The following is a 21,809-nucleotide window of genomic DNA, read 5'->3' as shown; positions in this document are numbered from 1 at the left end:
CTGTTTCAGATGCATTGTGGGATGGCTCTGTAGCAAAGTTGGATTTAGTCTGGGCTGATCTTGCTCTCTAGACCAGCGCGAACAGAGTTTGGATTACCTGGCCAGGCAGGATGAGTAGGTGAAGAAGAACTGTGTGTGGTAGAGTATGCCAACCAACCAACCAACCAACCAACCAAGGTCACGTCTTTCATCCAGGGGTATTTTTGAAGATTTCTTGAAATTGCGTATCATCATGCGTCCAACACATTACAGCATCACAGTGACAACTTTAATGGCCGAAAATCAGTAAAACTGAAAACCTGTATTAAAACTCTTTTCATGCCAAATTCAAAATGAGGAAAAGAGTAGTACTAGAAATGCATGCATTGATTGTGTTGCATCGTATGCGGATGAAAACGGGAAACAAAAATGCTACCGAGCTATCCCACAGTGCATCTGTGGCACGGCTCTACAACCTTGCTTTGCATATTGGTGGTACCCTGAAGTAATATACTCCAACACTGGATATTACAAAAGCTGCCAATATCTGCAAAATAAAAGCGACCATGATCCGCAAAATCATGACTGTACTGGCTCCTTGTATACTTTTCCATAAATGTGCGCCAAGTTGCCAAGGTGACAACATGAATAATCATAAAATGCCATTGCTTTTCTTTCTAATTTCACTGTGATACACATGTCAGAAGTAAATACTAACCCAGTTCTACATGACTGACAAGATGAAAAAGGAAAAAACTTGTCTCCATCAATAAAACGACAATTCCCACATACGTGTACATCAATACTAAGATAAATACGGTACCCCACGCCATAAATGACATCCAATAGGGAGGGAGATTAGAACGTGAAGAGAAACAAGAAGTTATGTACAGCCTTTCAAGCAGAAAGCAAAACAAAAGAGGTTAGCTGTGGTTGCTACATATGACAAGGGAAAGAGTTCCCAACCTGCACTTCATATTTCCGGAGTTTAAAATGATGAGAAGAAAAAAAAAAAGAATAATAATGGCAATTTGGGGGTGCACATACTGTTATATCGAAAGTCAAATAGAAGACACCTGAAAGTAATTTAGATGTAATGGGTCTAATCTTCTTTTTCTTCTTTTTTCTTTTCTTTCTTCTTTCATTCTTTTTTTTTTTGGGGGGGGGGGTTTGTCAAGGCTGGTATGCAGCATAATGTATAAGCATGGCAGTTGTAAACAAACTAGAATGACACTAAATGAGGACAGGGGGATTACTCCATACACACACATAAAAAGTGGGACATGCTCTTTCAATGGAATGTTTTAAAGTGGTTTCAGATATTGGCATTATACGAAATGCAGCAGACCTGTTATATTGGTGTTTAAAATCACCCAAGAGATAGGGGAAAATCAACAACTACTTTATAGAAACTTACAACAAAAAATAAATAACATTTTATTTGATCTGTTCTTTGCCGTCGTGACCATGTAAAAGAAGAGATATGAAATTACATAATATAGAATGTAACAAATTATAAAAGAAATGAAAGCTTTGAATAAGAAAACGGCCTAGGAACTAACTTTTGGTTGGGGGCATTTTTTTTCTCTCAAAATGCAGAGATAATGAAATATTACACTTACTTCCTATGTATATCAGAGTTGGAATGCTGCAGCATGCTTGTGATAAGTTTATTAGATAGTTGCAATTTAGCCAGTGGAGAGAATTGAATGTCATGAAATCTTATCATTTGACCTTATTAAAAAAAAAATTGATATACTAGGCTTTCAAAAAAAAAAATCCCAGTGGATAAAATGAAGTAATAGCAATGATATGGTAGTGCATTTGCATATTTTCTTCTTTTTTTTTCCCTTTCATGTTTGTCGTTCATAGAACTTTTACAGCTGAAGAACTAATCTACCAATGAACAGTATGCTGAAAACTTGCCTTAAAAATGCAAAGTAAATGCAAAAGTAATTCTTGTAAAAACAATTTTGGGGAATTTTTCTTTCATCTGATTCCTGTATACACTGTATATTCAAATGAACCTTGACGTGAATGAACGTCGATCAGATTTGCTTTGTTTTGTCGGACAGCCAATTTCTGCTGAAAGCTTTCAGATTTAACCGACACGTGTTGTTAACGCGTAGCTGCATTTATAACCATGCACCCTTTCGCATCGCAGTATTCACACACAGACAGACACATAGCCACACACACACACACACACACACACACAAACACACCTTACTCTTTTGATTCTGTCCATCCAACACACAAGCAAAAATAAAGAAAGATGTATGCACAAAGTTTATGTTTTTTGTCACACACATAGAATTAGTCTTACTTTCAAGTCTCCTATAATGACTTTTGATATGTAATTAAATGCGGTCATTGAAATATACTAAAATGCTTTAATTTGAAACAGTATCTGCTCCAATGATGACAATAAGTTATAACACTATCACTTTCTGATCAACTTTCCCATTAAAGTTCCCTTACCCCTTTCTGTGCCAATGTCTTTAGTATGAAGAATGCTGTGGGGTTTTCTGTGCTAATAGATACTCGAACCACAGACAGGGTTTTTTTATGGTGTAAGTGATTCCTTTGTCTTGCCTTTGTTTCCTTTTGTTTTTGATTTTTTTTTTAAATTGTGAAGTGAAACTGTTACTACTTTAACATTCAGGTATGTAATTCATGTCCGGTCCGGGTCCTATGGCAACCCTTTATGAGAAGAATTGGCTGAAGGGGAAAAAAATAATAAAATGCTACTTTCAGTTCCAGATTTCTTGAATTTTAACAGGATATGGCTTCCTGACGACCTAAACTAAACTTTTACACTTTGCTTATAACAAATTTCACAATTCAAGCCTTTTTAAAGCAACTTTTGTTTTAAAAAAATAACAAAAAGATAAAAAGAGCATTTCTACCTCAGGTGATCTTTTTTTTTCTGCTTCACCTTTTCTTCTTACTGTAAATGCACACAATACAGCTGTAATTACTTTAAGAGCAGAATAACTGAAAGAAGCAAAGCAGATAAATTTTTATTGCCTTATCCCAATACTTGTAATTGCTTTTGAGCGAAACTTGAACAAAAGATATTGAAACAAATCCTTTATTTAAAGAAATGCAGGCAAGAGATTGATGTTGAAAGCAAGCTGCTTTCAAACAAATCCTTTATCTTAAGAAATGCACGCAAAAGATTGATGTTGAAAGCAAGCTGCTACCACATGGTTGGCTCCCACAGTCATACAAATACTGCAAAACCAGAAATTTACCCTAATTTGACAGAGAAGCCAAGATTTGCAAGATTATTTTCTTGTCCAAACTATGCATTTATGACGCCAGTGACAATTTGATGGAAAAATGAAATGCCGAGGCAAAGGTCATCAGCTCCAATTCATGGAAATTTCATGCCATGAATATTTCTGGTTTTCACAGTAACATGGCAGAAGAAGACTCGAAATTATGCAGATGATGCATGTATGTGTCTGCACATGGCGATTGCACAGATGCTTTACTGAACACTAAATCTACAGTTATGTCCGCAAAGAAATTACAATCAGATTTTCACATTGATAACTCCCAATATGATTAAACTGTCCAAATGCTACTTCAGGGTCTTAAAATATAACATCTTAGCTCTATTTTGCAGAAAACCCCATTCAATTTGGTTAAGCGGTTACAGAGAAATGTGGATTGTTGTAAAGCATGTCATGAGTCTGATTCTTCCAAGTTTAGCACTTGGATGCTCTTGGAACTGCAAATCAATGTGTAAACACAATAGACAGAACTTGGAAGGAAGAGAATCTTGACATGCTCTACAAAATTCCTCATTGCTCTTTGACCACTGAAGCAAATCAAATGGGGTTTTCTGTAAGATGTAGGCAATGAGTTATCGTTTCATACCCTGAAATTATATTTGGATTGATTCACTATTTCAAAAGTTATCATTGCGGAGGGTCCCGTTGTAATTTTTTTTTTTTTTTTTTTTTTTTGGGGGGGGGGGGGACATAGGGTATGATATCTCAAAACAGTAACCCCACTTCCCCATCTATGATTCTCACTGAGCGGAATTCTTCCATCAATAGAAGATGGCACATAAAAAAATATCTAACTTCATATCTTAATACTTTTATACCAATTGCATTGTTATAACCTCCCTAAATGCATTTTCCCCCTCCTAACCATCCCCGAGCAACACAAATGAAACAAAGAGTGCATAATCAAATCTGTACATGAATGAGGGCTTGGAATATAAAAACCAGGCCAGTATCTTTTACCTTCCTTCAGAGGTGGCAGAAATGCTGCATGCTCTAATGGAAATGACAACAATATTCCATAACAACGTTTAGAATAGATTGATTTTGACTCCAATAAACTCATATTACAACAGAATCAAGGTAATCAGTCTAATAACCTAACACATCAATTCTAATAAAGTTAAGATTTATATGAGTGCATTACCAGTTGCATTTAAGCAAAAATTCTACATTTGCACATTGATGATTTCTTCTACGGGTACTGTTCGTTATTACGAGAGTTCGCTATTCCGAAGGTCTGTATTCCAAAGGTTCGTTAATCCGAAACACACAAATTCCCTATAACTAGAGGTTCGTTAATCCAAAAATGAAAAAGGATTCGTTAATCTGAGCATTTGTGGCGTTATTCCGAAGGTTTGTTATTTCGAAGATTTGTTAATCCGAAAATGAAATTTGGAATAACGAACCTTCGGAATAACGAATCTTCGGACTGAAGAGCCTTCGGAATAACAAACCTTCAGAATAACGAGCTGTAACCTCTTCTTCACAGCAATAAGTAGGGCTCTGCATACGGCAATACAAACGTGCTGGCACTAAATTCTGGGACACTGTATCATTTACAGTGAAACTGCACTGATAACTCATCATCAATATTAGTATGTATACAGCGATTATATGTGTAAAATATTTCTTATATTGACAAAATAGAATGTAAGTTTAACATCATTATGAAGTAGCAGTAAAATGGTTAGGATTGATTCGCACAATGTGTATTAAACAGCCCCCGCCACAAGAGTATTAGTAGAGCTCTTCTTTTTGAAAACAAAAGAAAGGAATTGCAACTGATTGACAAAAATTGCCTTACATCGACGTAAATAAGCACTGAATTGATCAGTGTTTTAGTAGTAGCCATGATAAACCAGAAATGTCGCTATGGCGACTGGTATGCCTCCGCCATCATGCATGGTTCTCCGAATAGGTCTATAGCACAATGTCTTGACAATGTGTGATGACAGTTTCACACAATTGGCAAAATATTAAAATGACAGGTTTGTCACAAATGCATTGAGTGTTCACTATCCTTGTACTAGGTTTATATGGATGAATGGCTATACTGTCTAAGAGTGCAGGTATTTGGGGATTTAAGGATTTGTACCCCACTTTTGATCCTTTTATAAGTTTAAAGAAGAAGTGAAATTTTGCACTTTCACTTGACCTTTGACCTTTAGGCAAGAAACTTCCAAGAGAATCTGTATTGGGTAATATATGCATACACTTTTAAGTTTCAAGAAAAAATCCTGCAGGCATTGCATAGATAAGAGAGAAATAATGACATTTTGATGAGTTGACCTTGACCTTTCACCCCCTGATCTTGACCCATGACCCCTAAATTCCCTACATGATCACTGCCAGTCAGTACATGCATATATACTAAGTTCCATGCAGATACCTTGAAATATTTGTGAGATATGGAGAAAAAAGTAAAATTTTTACATTTTCACTTGACCTTTGATCCTTGACCTTTGACCTCATGACTCAAAGCTCTCTCTAGGGAATCTTTACTTGGTAGTTGATGTATACACCAAGTTTCAAGAAAATACCTCCAGGCATTGCACAGGTATAGGGGAGGTGAAATTTTGAGCATTTGACCTCGACCTTTTGACCTTTGACCTTAAACATGCGCACCCAAAAGTTGATAGGTACAACTTCGCCCACTCATACATATACATGCCAAGTTTCATTAGGATACCTCTAACAGTTTTTTAGATACACTGTCCACAAAATTGATTACAGACGGAAGGACGGACAGAGGGAAGGACGGACGGACGGAAGGACGGACGGACGGACAACCCGAAAACATAATGCCTCCGGCGACACTTCGTGGCAGAGGCATAAAAATCATGGGGGTACATACTCGAGCAGGATTCGAAACTACAATCTCCTGATCTCCGGACAGACGTCATCTCCACTACACCACCAAGCTTTCGCCCGACAGCCAGTGGTGTTTCTAATCCTTACAGCATGCAGCGGGTACTGCGTAATTAGGGCAATTTGTCAATCAGTTGCAATGAAAACATCTTGAAGGAAGAATTTCATGAATTTGAAAAGGAAGGAAAGAGAAAAGAAAGGTGTAAAAATACACAAGTGGCCAAGATGTTATGACAAGCAAAAAAAAAAAAAAAAATTATGTCAAAATAACTCGTCTTCATCACCAAGACCCAGCAGGCTATATATTGTTGTCACTTGTGGAGTGTATGTTTTTTGGTGTGTTTTGTTGGTAACTTTAGCCACTTCACTCAATACACCTATAATTCATATGGCAAATATTGCAGTTTCTGAAGTTCAAGTATCACGTAGCAACCTTTAAAAAAGAACATTGCCTAGCTTACCAAAAAAAAAAAGAAAAAAAAGACCTCTGATCAGCAAAAATAATGAACTAAATTCTTACCTGTTGGTCTCCACTGATGGAGTAATACAACAAAATTGCTGGTTAGTCAGTTACGTGTAAGTGCATCCTGTAGTTGTTTCAGGGTAATCTTTTTTGTTTTGGGTGGGTTCTGGTTGTTTTGTTCTGTGTTGTTGGTTTTTGCTTTGACATAACATTGACATGTTGTGTGCAAAATCATGTGTGGTTGACATCTTGTGTTCTTCTTGACTACACAATCTATGGCTCAGGAATACGTACCAGTAAGAAATTACTACCTTAACCCTAATCAGGCTGGGCTTTTTTGGCTATGCTATATCTGGGGGGGCGGATTCCGCCCCCCCTTCAGATCTCGCCTATGGAATGCGTGATCGCGCCGAAAATCGGCACATGCGACGCCCGCAACGTATACTATCAAAATGTATGGTTGCTATCTCCGAAAAATTTTTCTTATATTTTATATTAATTAATTATTGTAATTTATGCATAAAATAAGTTTTGGGCTCTAAATCACTTATTAATGCTTTAATTAAGCTAATTTCTTTTTTAAAATGTTTCTTGTATCATTCTCCTGAGACATGGGATAAAAAAAAATCTGTATCGAAATTAATTTCTTATGTATTTGATTGTTTTTTGAATTTCTAACGTATTTCCTTGTTTTTCGACCTTTTGTTTTTGTTTGTTTTTTGGCCAAAATTTGTCACAGACATTTTTCGAAGCTTTATTATGCTAAAATGAATTAATTTTGTCCATTCTAAGTCAAGGTATGAATTTTTATGTGAATTAATTGAAAAAACACAATTTGCATTGGATTTGTACACAAAATCACGTTTTGGAGCAATTTTGGGGTTGACAAATTTTTTTCGAACGGGTGTCGCGTCAAAACGGTACGTGCGGGCGCAACAATTTTGGTCTCAAAAGTTGCGCGATACTTGAAAGAAAAAAGTCATGAAACATCGCGGTGGGAGCTTATCGCGCTGTGAAGATATTGCGCGAAATGTCGAGGGGGGGCGGATTCCGCCCCCCAGCCTGATTAGGGTTAACCACTGCTCTGCTATGAGCATATAGAAGGCTATATGGTGAACGATATCCATTTCATTAGTTACCACACAACCCTTAAACAAATATCTATCTATATATGATACATACATACATATCAAGTTAGATATACATGATTTTGAAAAATGTTGATGGATTTTATATCATTCTAATGCTAACTGTTATATATGTATACATACACTGAAATGTAAAGAATGTTGTGATGATGGTAAAATGTGCATGCGAAAAAAAAAATGATTTCATACAAGGTAACTGTTTAGACTCGTGCATCATTTTTTTAAGTTTAAAGCAGGTGAGGCTTTAAAAAACTTGACTCTTGGAAATGCGAGTTTTTGTGCAACATCATTTGGAGATGATTGAAATATGGGAGGGGGTAAAATTGTTCACAGAATATTATGACGACAGACACACAATGTTATTGTGAGTACTGATGTGTGATCAAAATTTTTTTTTGTTTTAATTGCATGCTTTTGGTTATGAAGACAGTTTTAATACATGCAGACACAGGGGGTGATGGGAGAGAGACACATGCCACATCTCTCCACCTAAAGACAACTCACTCTTTATGTGGTGTACCATCGGAGAAGTGATTCCTGTCTCGGCCTGCTCTTCTGGAACTGATTTTAAGTGTGTGCAGTAACCGTGGTGACTGCGGGACTTGCGGGGCAGTGGGGGCGGGGTGAGGGTCTTGCCTTTTTAGGGGGAAAGGGCAGATGGGGAAGGTTGTTATAGAACACACAAAAAAAAGACATCAAAAATTTTGGTTGGGAGTTGGACAGAAAAGTTGCAAAGAGTCACAGTCGTAGAGAGTGGGAATCAAAGAGGGTCAAGAGAACAAAGGGGAATGAGGCAGAAACGTTTCATGCAACGTGTGGCAGGATAGAGGGAAAGTGTGGTAGGGTGGTGGATAAAAAGAAGAAAGAGGAGAGAATGGAAACGGAGAGATAGATAACTACAGGTGATCAAAGTTAGTATAAAACTACTAAGATGACACACGGTAGAAACGACAGAACACAAGATTAAATGCTTCCCCTGAAATCAACCACAGAAAGTTTAGGAGAGTTTGCTTGTTTGCTTGTTTGCTTGTTTGTTTGTTTGTTTTTACTTCATTGTTCTCAAGATGGAGACAGCTCCATGGCAACCAGACTCATCATCTTTTCTGTGCATTGCAGCCAATCAGCTACTATATAACCATGTCAGTAGACAAAAAGTCAAATTCACAAATATGACACAGGTTAAATTCTTTGCCTACAGTAATTGTTTTCATCTAAATTTTGAAATATACTGCAGTTTATAGATAAATGCTTTTTTTTTTTGACCTGTGAGCAAATGCAATTCAAGTAAATAAAAATCTCCCAATTGCATCAAATTTGAATTCCTGCTGACAAAGTAACGTGTCAACCATGGTTACCATGACAACAGAGGGAGAGAAGAATGGTTTTGATAGAATTTAGTATTAGTTGCAGGATGAATCACCTCGATCATTTCTGATACACACCAGATAATTGTTGGGGTTACATGAGAAAATGTTTGCCATTCCTGTATATACATGATATCAAAGCAAGCACAATGGCATAATTATGACAATGACAAAAATAGTTATAATTTTAATACCACTATCAATGGCAACTGCAGAAGTTATTATTATGACAATAATGCCCATAACCATCATCAGTGTCTAAGAATTGTAAGATACCTGTCATAATAATCTAACGGAAGAAAAAGTTTGGTTTGACTGAAAATGATTTGTATACTGTATACATCACGAATTGGATCAGAATACCCAACTATGCACAGTGACATACATTCTGTAACATAGGGGATAGAGCACACCAGCAGTTAACATTTTATCCCTTGAAAACATGTTATGAAATGATTAATTTTTCATGATGATAATAATGACCGTTACCTTGCTTTTTGCATTACAGCTTTAAATTCATTAGGCCTTTTCTTTCTTTCTTTCATTTTTTTTTTCTTTGCATCTTTATACTAGAGCAGGTAAAACAGAGACAAGACTCACAGGTACACACAGACACCTATACACATGTACACAAAAACACTCTCACAAATACATTCGCACCAACACCTGTGTTCATTCTCACAAAAACCACATTATTAGAGATGTCTACAAAGTTGAGAATGAAGTCAAAATCTTGAAATTACTATACATTTTCCCACTTTGCCACGACTGCCTCGTGTTCTGGATATGAAGAATTTGTTTGCAAAAACCGATATGTCCATATTTGCCAAATGGAGATATTTGCGATTAAAGGTCAAGAAAAATAAAGAGAATAATAAGAATTTTTTTTGCTTCTTTAGACCATAACTTTAAAAATGTACCTTTATATGTAGTGACCAATATACCATTTAAAAGGTAATATTCTGTACTTTATGACAGAGATCTTACCTCAAAATCTTCAAAAATGGACTTATCGGTTTTTGCAAACAAACTCTTCATATAATCACCAGGGAGGCAGGTCAGTCCGATTTCTGAATTGGATGTGGTGGGATGGGACAAATGCAAACTGAATCTCACGACTGAAAAGTATGAATCCGATAAGACATTAGGGCCACATTTCACGAAAAGTTTGCTTCGATAGCAACTCTTGCTGGAATGGCAAGTGTCATGGTAACGACAAGAATCCAGCTTCCTGATTGGCTGTTGCTATGGGAAGTTGCCATTCCAGCAAGAGCTGTTATCCTAACATCTTCTATGAAGTGGGACCCAGAGCGTTGGGTAGTCTATGTACAGGCGAAAAGCAGGCCAACTCCCCATTTCATAAAAGATGTCGGGATAGCAACTCTTGCTGGAATGGCAACTTCCCATAGCAACAGCCAATCAGGAAGCTGGATTCTTGTCATTACCACGACAACTGCCATTCCAGCAAGAGTTGCTATCGTATCAACTTTTTATGAAATGGGGCCCTTGTGTCCACAAAGTGATCATGAAGAGACACCTAATCTTCTGTATAGTTAATGTTTTGAGGCTTGATTACAAAATAATTACACTCTGAAGCCCCTCCAGACAAAACTTGGAAGTAAAAATGCTAGGCAAAACTGAAAAAAAAATGATGTAAACTGATGCACATTTCTGCAAGGAGCATGATAACATTGATGCTCCTTTTTTCTGGACACAGTAGAGTCAATATCTCTCTCACAATTAGGAGATGCATTTATCTATGTTCACGCTGAGGAAGAAACAAAATTTAGGACATAAAAGCCACTGTTTTATACCTTTCTAACTATCTGGGGGCAAAAACACAAATCATTCCATCACAAGAGAGTTAATAATATTCATAGGCTCTGTTCAAAAAAAAAAAAAAAAGGAAAGAAAGGTAGATGGATTTTCACATGAAATACACCAAGAAGTGGGATTAAAAATGGCTACTAATGATGATATATAAGCAGCGAAACTGTCTTAAACTACCATCGCTTGCTTTTTTATAGAATTCTTTGGAAGAAAGAAGACCAACATCCAACAGTATTAAAATGCAAACAATTCTAATAAACATTAATTATGAATTGTCAGAGACAAGGAAACCATGCAGAAGATGACATCACATTATACAGGGATACAGAATTGAGTAGGGCTTCAGTGCAGGGCTTCTTTGCATGCTTTCAGCCATTGATTATATGTGCACTTTTGTTCTGACATGCAGTGGGCAGCCCTGTGCCACACCAAATAATATGCAGGGAAATGGATTTGAATATATACAAGTTTTGTAGCCGCCCTCATATGCACACCATTCTGACCAGTCTCCCGCAAATAACAATATAGTAGTAGTAGTAGTAGTAGTAGTAGTAGCAGCAGCAAAGGTAATAATGATATTATTACTGTTGTTGTTATTATTATTATTATTATTATCATTATTGTTATTAATATTATTATTATTATTATTATTATTATCATTATTATTATTATCATTATTATTATTATTAATAATATTATTATTATCATTATTATTATTATATCATTAATAATAACAATAACAACATAATAATAATAATAATAATCCCATCACTACTTAAAGGGCTAACTTTTCAAATTGTTTCCAGCACAGCAGTAGACTGGGGCTGATAAAAGGGTGACACATGTATCATCTTATCTGATGCAACTTAATTTTCCCTAGCCGTTCATCCACAGTACAATGTCTGTATTTTTTTTTTCATGTGCTGTCATATGTAGATATACTTTTTTTTCTTTCTTTGTGATTTTTTTTTCTCTTTTTTTGTTGTTCTTATTTCAATCATTGTTAAATGCCGTTACTGAATCAATGTTTTCATTCTGTTATATTGCATACATGCACGGACTTGCAGAATAACAGCCGATGGCTGAGCGAGTTCCCTTTTTATTATCGTGTTGAAATAAAATGAAAATGAAGCCTTGAGCATTACGAAACCAATGTCATTGACTGCACTTGGGGAAATCCCCTCATGAGAAACCCAATATGGCTATTGTTCATAGATGTTCAAGACACAACCCTAACAAAAATAAGGTAGATGAATGATACTTTGTGAAATCAACACAAAATTTCTCAAAAAAATCATTCAGCTTCTTCTGATTCACACTGATTCCAGTGAGGCAATCTGAAACAAAATGTCACAAAAACCTTACCAAAGATACAGTAAACTCCCTTAACAATGAACATGGTTATAATGAAATTTGGTTACATGGAAGTAAAAATTCAAGTCATAAGTTCATTATCTATATATCTTTATAGACTTGATTTGTTCAACTATAATGAAAGTTTGATATAACATAAAAGTTTTGAATAAAATACACTGTATATAACGAAAGAAAATTGCTTGTAACAAAGACTTCATTGTGATGGGAGTTGCCTGTCGAATATTACACAGACTGGTAGGGTGTGCTGCAGAGGGCTGCTACTTTTTACCCAGAAGATTTAAATGATTTTTGCCATCTCACCATTAGGGCTCCCTCCACCACCATCGCGCCCACCAACCCGCCCTCTACCATCCTGATCCTCATCTCCATCCAGCCGACGCATATTGGTATACCCCACATCATCGGGGGAGGAGAACTTGCCCGGTTGCCTGGGAGACGGGGTGGTGAAGCTGCGCATCTTGACGTAGCCGGTGGTGGTGTTGTTGTCCGGCAACTGGGGAGGCGCCAGCTGATGAGGGGAGGAAGGCATGGCCCGGTGGGCGGCTGCGTGGGGGGACGCGGGCATGCACCGAGGAGGCGGGAGGGGGGGAGGGAGGGAAGGATGGGAAAAGTGTGTGTGATGACGGCAACAAAGATAGAAGCTGATTTTAACTAAAGGCTAAAAGGACTCAAACACACAAACAAATAGGCAGACACAGACACAAATACACACAGAGACATAACATTGGATCAAGTTGATTGAACGAAAATCTAGTATTAAAAGAGAGACAGAGTATCAAGAGGCTTGAATATTTCATTGAAAACAAAAATGTGTTTTATGCTACAGAGAGAGAGTGTGTGTGTAACTATTAAACCGAGTTCACTTTGTTCTTATTTGGGAGGTGGAAGAAGACAAACAGACTACATTCGTAAGAGGGGGAAACCAAAGAGAGATAAAAACGGAGAGAAAAAGACAAGTAGAAACATACTCATGACCTTACCATGAGCTGTTACAGAAACACAGATAGCTGGTATTAATGGGACATAAAGAAACATATTTTCAAAAAGTAATACAAGACAGCTGAATAGGAGTAAAGAGATTTATAGACAGAAACATAAATAGTTTAATAGATAGATATATACGTAGATAGGTAGATAGATAGATAGGTAGGTAGATAGAAAGATAGATAAATAGATAGATGGATGGATGAATAGATAGATGGATATACAGATAGAAGAGATGGATGGATATTTAGATAGAGGAGGCAGATAGATCAATAGACTGATCAATAGATATATCCACAGATAGATCAATAGACTGATCAATAGATATATCCGCAGATTGATCAATAGACAGATCAATAGATATATCCACAATTAGATCAATAGACAGATCAACAGATATATCTACAGATATATCAATAGACAGATCAAAAGATATATCCACAGACAGATCAATAGATAGATCCACAGATAGATAGATAATTAAAAGATGGATTGATATAGACCGAAGAGAGATCGATAGACAGACAAATAGATTGATAGATTGAAAAAAATAGAAGAAAGAGATAGATAGATAGATAGATAGATAGATAGATAGATAAAAGAGAAGGAGAGACAAAGACACGAGAGAAAGGAGAACTAAAGTCTAGAAATGCAGAATAGAAACAGAAAACATAACAGTGTACATTAACATCATGGAAAAGACAGATAAAGACAGACAGACAAGGAAACAGACACAAACGCACAGAAAAAAAAAACACACACACACTTACAAACACACAAAACCAACAAAAAATAGTACACACAGAACTCGTTAAGATATAAACAAAAACAAAAAACATTGCAAAAATAAAAAAAAAATACACTGAAAAGCAAATCAGGAAAAGCCAGAGGAAAGGGTACATTGTCATGCATGAAAGCATTCAACTCTACATTATCAAAATACCTGTATTCAGTGGCTAAAAATCCATCCCTTACTTTACTTCTGAACAGAATAATAGTATCACAATTCTCAGTATCTACTTCATTCTCACATGTGACAACCCATTACATTATTACATACCTTTTATTTTCAATTTTTTAGCATGGTAAAGCCCACAAATTTGAAAAATAACTATCAAAACAAGGAAGATTACCTATCATGTGAATTGGGCACATGCTTTGGTAGGATTTTTCAATTTGTAGCAAATAAAAAATAAGAAAGTACAAGTTTATTGGCAAGGCAGAAAGAAATCAATGTTGTAACAGAAGACCATGTGTGATAAGCGGCAAAATGTGTAGCCATATGGCAAGATGCATCAATCGAATCTACATTTGTACCATGCCATTATAACAAATGGTATATATCATGGTGAGCCTCTGATTAAACACAGTGCTGGCTTGTGGGAAGGGATATGGAGAAAGGTGTCAGGTGGCATCTGGAAGACATAAATCTCACCTGGAGTGGTCTCTTGACTTCAAACAAACCTACACACACACCACAGACTGACAGACACACAGACATATATGCACAAAACACATACTGTATACGCTGAATATTTCGCGAGGTTTTTATTTTCGCAAATTTCGCGAGTCAGGTGCTATTCGTGAAATTAAAGACACGCAAAAATATTGACTCTGATCCCGATGTGAATGTGACATACACGTGTGCACTTCTCCATTCAGTACAAGGCTCCACGGTCGCGAATTTAACCACTCGCAAAATCGTCGGGGATTCCTGATTCGAGAAAATTTAGACTTGCGAAATATATGGCGTATACAGTATGCACTAGTATCGACTCTTGCACACTGAGAGGCCTATCATTTTGTGTTGTACACAATGTGAGACCACTGCCTGACCATACCAGGCTACCACAGCAGCTCCAATAATCTAGTACAGCCACCAAAATCATGTTGTGATTAAAAAAAAAAAAAGACAATAAATTTCAAAAAGACTTCATGAATTGTCTACTGTCACTTCTGACTCTGACTCTACAAAAATACTTTCCTTCTTTCTTAGGTTTTTGTTACTAAATCTCACAATTTACATTTTTGTGCATCAGATATATACTGTAAAAGTGGATATTTTCATGCGACTTATTTTCATGCTCAGATGGGTAAGAGGAGTTTTACGTGCTTTAATTATGCGGAATCAAGACATCAACTTCTGCAATTACTATGGGTCATATGGCAAGCAAAAATATTTGCATGCTTTTATTTTCGCACTAGTTTCTGGTTGTGCGAAATGCGTGAAAATATTAACACCACAAAAATTTCCACTTTTACAGTACTAGCTTTAATGATCCCTTCTTGTAAGACCACTGAGAAGATCTTACAAAAATCCCATCTACCGACACTGGAAACAGACACCACTTGGCGTGTGTCTGTAACCATGGCGAGCAAAGCAGCCTCGTCTCACCTGCTTCCAGAGGGGGCCGAGGGGCCTCTCTGTCTGGCATCCTGTCGCCCGGATCGTACGTGTTAAGGCCCTCCTCAAACGATTCCGACAGGCTCCCCAGTTGGGAGGAGCTGGTAGAGGTAAGCCGTCCTGGAGTTCACAAAAAAAAAAAATGATCTCTCGATGATGAAATATCATGTGCTGACGAGATTTAAAGAAGGACCTGCTCCAATTGGAAAACCTTAATATATAATCCTGAGATACAATTTGGTTGTACATTATGCAAATATACCAGGTCTGAATGGTCCTGGTTGAAACTACGAGCATGAGATGACTTCCACAGTATTATTTTCTGAGGGGTGCAGTCCTGAAGAAATAGTGCTACTGAAGTCACCAAAGGCACATAGTTTAACCAGAACCTGGAATGATGGCCTGGTATATTTGTTTTATATCCCTCCCAATTGATTTTAAGAGTACAACAAAGTAAAAGGGGTGGTTGACTGATTTAAAGTTCTTTTTTTAATGCACAAAATTACGTGTAAAAGTGTATGCATCCACTGCGTGATACACTTTACTGTCTTCTCGCGATGCATTTGGTGAAAAACTGTACTGTGACGTGGCGTCTCATGCACTAGAATACACGCAAGTAGGTAGAGAGGTACACATGCACTTAGCAAATATCGCCATGGCAGCGGGATATATTTTTGATTGCTATTTCCCTGGGGAAATAGTTGGACTATGATTTTCACGGAGGAAATATGTTTTGTCACTTTCAATGCACTCAACCAATCAGTGAACAAGAAATGAATTGAGAGGGATATAATGCAAACTAGAAAAGCACTCTGAGAGCGCAGACCTCCGCCAAGCAATGACTTTCCACCGATGATCTTGCTCTTCCTTCCACCCATACATATGCATGCTGAAAAATCACCCGATTTCCCAATATAGAAGCCTTTGTTACGTCATAAACCCTCTACTGCGTGGCGCGCCTCGCCCTAGCAGAAACTAGAGCACGCACATTTGTGCGCGTATGAAAACGTAAAAAATGCACAGCTTGAACTCGAAGTTCATTGACCCTACCTGCCAAAATATTGAAAATCCTTCATAAAATCCATAAAAGTTTCCGGATCACTATCAAAATTTAATCATTTGTTTCTTCTGTCATTTTCAACCGTTCCTGCAAGTTTCATCTAAATCCGTTCCAAACTTTTTGAGTTATTTTGCACATGGACAAACAAACAGTAACAAAAACATATCACGACCACAGGAGGATGGGGTTTGATCCACCAAGTTGGAAAGTATTTTACCTCAGGTGGTAAGGGTCAAAGTGGCAGGGAAAGATGAGGAAGGACTTTCTCCTCCACAGAGTGATGGCTTTCCTTTGTGGTACGGTTTCTGATAATTTGCATATCTTTCAAAGAACACTTCATTCATATAGACACATATAGAGAGTTGCTCATCTGAATATCTCACTTAGGGAACCACTTTGTAACAGTCACAGCATTGTGGTGAATAGAGCAGCTGAGCAATGCAATACCACATTTCCAAACCAACCGAAACTAGCAACCTTCTGTACTCCAATTGATGCATTGAAAAGAACGTGATCACAGCCAACACAAAGGATTTTACAAACATAGAATAGAGAGTGTAGTATACAAATGCCCAACTTGTACAATCTTGAATTGCATACAGTGTGTCTTCAAAAACATCATTCTGACAGTTATAATTTTTGCAATAAACTCAGACATTTCATTGCTTGTCATTCCATTCCCCAGCAATCCCCCAGTTTTAGCACCAGAACATTGGCATTCACTTCTACTGCACAGCCGATCTCATACCCTCAGTATCACACTGCATTTGTACAGAACAGGGCCCCGTTGCAAGAAAGTTGTAATCAATTGCAAATAATTGCTAATTTTGAAACAACCATTCTGATTGGCTCAGGGTCTGCCCTATTAAGAAGACATGCATGCAACAATGATTTTGATTGGCCAGTGACAATCAGTTGCAAGTTGCGTTTAAACGCAAAGTTTCTAGCAACGGGGCCCAGATCTGCCTGGACAGGAATTTTTGTGAAGACAGATATTAATCTTTCCTTTAGAGATGTTTTCATATCATGACGACATCTTACCGCGTGGCAAGACAGCATCTGGAACGAGGTACTCGTCTTCGGCAGGCTGCGGCTGCTGGTTCATAGCCCCTGGAGATTGCTGTAAGACTGGATCTGCACTCCGCCACGAGCTATTGTGAAAGTTTAATCGCCTGTTGTCCGCCATCTCTCCATTTGAAGGATCTTTCACTGCATAATGAATATTCAATTTGATCATTCATGTTTACAAATAGCTTATATAATCTTATGTAACAACTTATATTTTGGCTTGCAAAAAAAAAAAATTGTTTCTTAGTAAGAGTCCTTCTATCATACCAGATATTAATGAAAGTGCTGAAGAAATATAAAAGCTGAAGCTTGTTAGATTTCTCATTGACGATTTTGCTAAAAGTTATATGTACAGACAGGTACATTATTCACAGAACAATCAAACATAACTTCCTTTTGCATTTACACACAGATTTCACTTTCCTTTTGCATTTACACACAGATTTTACTTCAAGTTACTTCATGATTGTGTCACATGACCAATTTCTCAGATCCCCATAGGACTGCCATTAGCAGGGTGAGTGACTGACATCACACATGTCATGATTGTCTTCAAAACCTGTCCAAGAACTGCTCCGTTTCTTCAAATGAGATGTTTTAATTTGATCTTTCCCACTATAAAGAGACACTTCCTGTCTGAGATAAATCCCCATGCTACAGCCAAACATCTTGTTTCATTTTCACTCTCTGGAAAGTCAATCTTCCCCATGTCCACTATTTGGCCAGAACGTTGGCAAATCGACAACAATCTGACAAACTTGTAGTCAACAGGCCTCTGAAGAAGCAGGGTGGATGAAACAGCACACTAATGACATTGAATGTTATTGTGTTGACACTCAAAATCCTTCCATTTTGTTTTGAATGTGAAATACTCTCTTGTAAATGCTGCAAGACCAAAGCACTTCTTTAGAGACCACAAATTTTTAACACTGTTTGCTTCATTTGCTCTCAACTATTAAAGATACCCAGGGAAGATGCCCTTTGTTCTGAATGCTTCAGAGCAGTCTTGGTTAAAAACTCTCTCTGTGGAATACTCAGTGCAACACGCACATAACTTACGCTGCATTAGAAGGCAGAAGATATAGAAAACTAAAGAGAATAATTACTGCAACTAGAACTGCGGCAAATATGAAGCACTTTCACAATATGCAAAGGTCAGTCAAACTGCTGGTCAGTCAAAAATGGTGACTGACCTACATACAATATGTGTTTGTTTTCTCTTAGACAAAAGATGACTCAAACAAAAATCACTATTCAGCCATACACTTTTTCACATAATGATAGAACAACAACAATACAGAAGCACTTTGAGGGGCTTCGTATTTGTGAGGAGTTTATAAAGGAGTAACCTAATTTTGTTCCGAAGATTAAACAATGATGATCCTATTTATAGGTTGCAACATACTGTGCCAATTTGAGGATGTCTACCCTTTTCTTTCATAGTAGATCTACAATGTATGTTAACTAAAATATAAATTAGAAAAACAGGTAAAAAATGAAAGATATATAATAGATGGATAGATGGTTAGTTAGATAGATAGATAGATAGATAGATAGATAGATAGATAGATAGATAGATAGATAGATAGATAGACAGATAGATAGATAGATAGATAGATAGATAGATAGACAGACAGATAGATAGATAAGAAACTAAAGAGAGAGAGGGAGGGGGTGGATAGAGAAAGGTTCTCTTACCATGTACACTGATGTCGTAGTTTGGAGGAGGCAGGTTTGGATCCTTCTGGAGGGGGAGCAAGTGACCCCCACTTTCTTGGATGAAGAACCACATGAGCTCATACATGGACCCCAGCACAGGTGGCTGCAAAAGATCAGAGCAAATCAACAGAAAACTTGGCTGACAAACTATATTATAATTGCATTTGTTGTTTCTTTTTTTTTTCCTCTGAGGGGTGTGTGTGTATGAGTGCGTGAATGTGCAGTGTCTGTATTGCTTTGGGAGGGTATGCATGCAAGATTCACATACTTGTATGAGTCTGTCTGTAAATAAACAGATACACATCACATACACGCACACACATATCGTCGCTGGGGTGACAAGACCTTGTATCTGCAAATTTGGTAAAAATGACTTTTTTGGATTAATGGTCAAATAATGGGTTAAGTGATGTCCTGTCCAAATCCCAACTGCCTTACTCCAAAAATGAAGCCACCATGGAGTGTCAAAAGAAAGGCTATCCCATTCGCCACAGTGCTTCGGCCGCCATGTTTTTTGGCTCTCCTGAACATTTGACATTTCGTAGATATGAGGTCTTGTCGCCCCAGCGACGATATGCACATACAAACATATACACACCCATGTTTCTGGCATCTGATATCCCTTTTCTGCTCACAAGGCACACAAAATGTGTAAAATGAAAAACCTTTCAAGAAGTTGTCAGAATGCTTGGTTAGTCTATTCTAAATCTTTAGATTTGACACAAATCAGGTAATACCATTATTCTATTTGCTTCAAGGCTACAGCCTACTGCCAATGTTACAGGGATCATATAGTTTTGGTTGAGACCTAACGTCAGGTTTATAACAGTTTTTTGGTGAGATGAGAAACCTCTTATGAAATATGAAAGAGCATGTAATTCCAAGAAGGATTTGATGAAAATTGGTCTTGAAATGGCCGAGATATCCAAAAAAATTGATCCTAATAAAATTGACAGGTCACAACTTTTATCAGGATCTCTTTGTTTTTGGATATCTCAGTCATTTCAAAACCAATTTTCATCAAATAAACTTTTGAGCCCCCATAGAATTGTACGCTCTTTAACATTTCATAGAGTGGTTTCTAAATATCTTGCAAAATGTTACAGGCTGAATCCTCACCTCAACCAGTACTGTACAGTCCCTGTAAGGTTATACATGAAGATATATTTTTTTTTAAATCATGATTAATGTAACAGCTACGGAGCTGTTATCATTTTTTTGTTAGTTTCAAAGCCTCATACAATTTTTTTTTTTTTAATGCAAACTGCCTTGAAAGTCTTTTCACATGATGCATTCATTTTGTTCAAATGGTGGGACTAATGTGTGATACACACCCACTTTGTCTTTAATACTTCATTTATATCAAGTAAGTCTTTGTGAACAAAAAGACAAGAAAGAAAAAAAAACTCAACCGCCCTTCACTATCCCTATCTGGAAAATAACAATGGACATATACTACAACATAATCATCCAATACAATACCAGTTTCAACTGAATTAAGAAAAAAATGCACAAAAACAAAAGAATGAAAAATGTAAGTACTTGTTGAGTCATATCTGGATTGGCACATTACGATACTTCTCCTTCTTAACACATACTTTTCAAGTATTATCAACTAGACCATGGCATAGTTTACATCGATGACACGTCAAACACATTTACGCTTTCACCATGGCAACAAACATCTCCAAAGGCTAATAAGCCGCCATTGCTGGACGTGCAATAAGCTCCCCTGCGTGGGCCAATTCACAACAACATCTTGACTTCGCGGTACTAGCTCAACACCCACTCACTGCACTAACAAAACACTTTACAATAGGCGACCCGCGTCATGGCGTTTATACGCACGTCCGCTTTTTATCTACTTGAAGGCACACTTGACTGTGTTATCCACGAACATTTAACAAAAGAAGCAAGGGGTCTGGCATAAAATTACTATTAATAAATCATGAATCAAAGCAATGGGAGGAGACTATCGATTGATAGAAGAGGAAAAATTTGTAAACGGATGTTTGGACCTACAGCTTGAGAATACTGTAAACAAACATCTGCTACAATAACTCCCTAAACAGAACAGGCACTGCAAACTCTATCGTAACAATAATGTTAAAATATGCCCCTGCATAATTCAACATTATTCCATATTGGTCATGCCACAGGAAACTCCAAATACTCTGCTTTCTCCTTGTTTTATGTCCTTGATAAAGTGTCTTCAACCAATACCCCTACTATTTTTACTCCAG

General features: G+C 37.1%; 1 protein-coding gene across 3 annotated transcripts in view; it reads right to left on the bottom strand.

Moving 5' to 3' along the window:
• LOC139743524 (uncharacterized) overlaps nucleotides 1-21,809 on the bottom strand; it is a 79,587-nt gene that overhangs the window by 6,462 nt on the left and 51,316 nt on the right. For 2 of the 3 annotated variants that reach the window (XM_071654004.1, XM_071654003.1), the window contains exons 7-10: nucleotides 19,546-19,669; nucleotides 17,821-17,988; nucleotides 15,711-15,839; nucleotides 12,632-12,874 (exon numbers count right to left, since the gene is read on the bottom strand). In XM_071654004.1, coding sequence (XP_071510105.1) covers nucleotides 12,632-12,874; nucleotides 15,711-15,839; nucleotides 17,821-17,988; nucleotides 19,546-19,669 — 664 coding nt within the window. Of the gene's footprint in view, nucleotides 1-8,264; nucleotides 8,397-12,631; nucleotides 12,875-15,710; nucleotides 15,840-17,820; nucleotides 17,989-19,545; nucleotides 19,670-21,809 lie in introns of all 3 variants that reach the window. The other variant, XM_071654002.1, reaches the window with a different exon arrangement.

This window comes from Diadema antillarum, unplaced genomic scaffold, assembly GCF_040938485.1.
Source record: "Diadema antillarum isolate AM-2024a unplaced genomic scaffold, OU_Dant_1.0 seq00001091_RagTag, whole genome shotgun sequence".
NCBI classification, from domain to species: domain Eukaryota; kingdom Metazoa; phylum Echinodermata; class Echinoidea; order Diadematoida; family Diadematidae; genus Diadema; species Diadema antillarum.
Note: the sequence above shows the minus strand (reverse complement) of the source record. Positions and strands in the feature narration are given on the sequence as shown.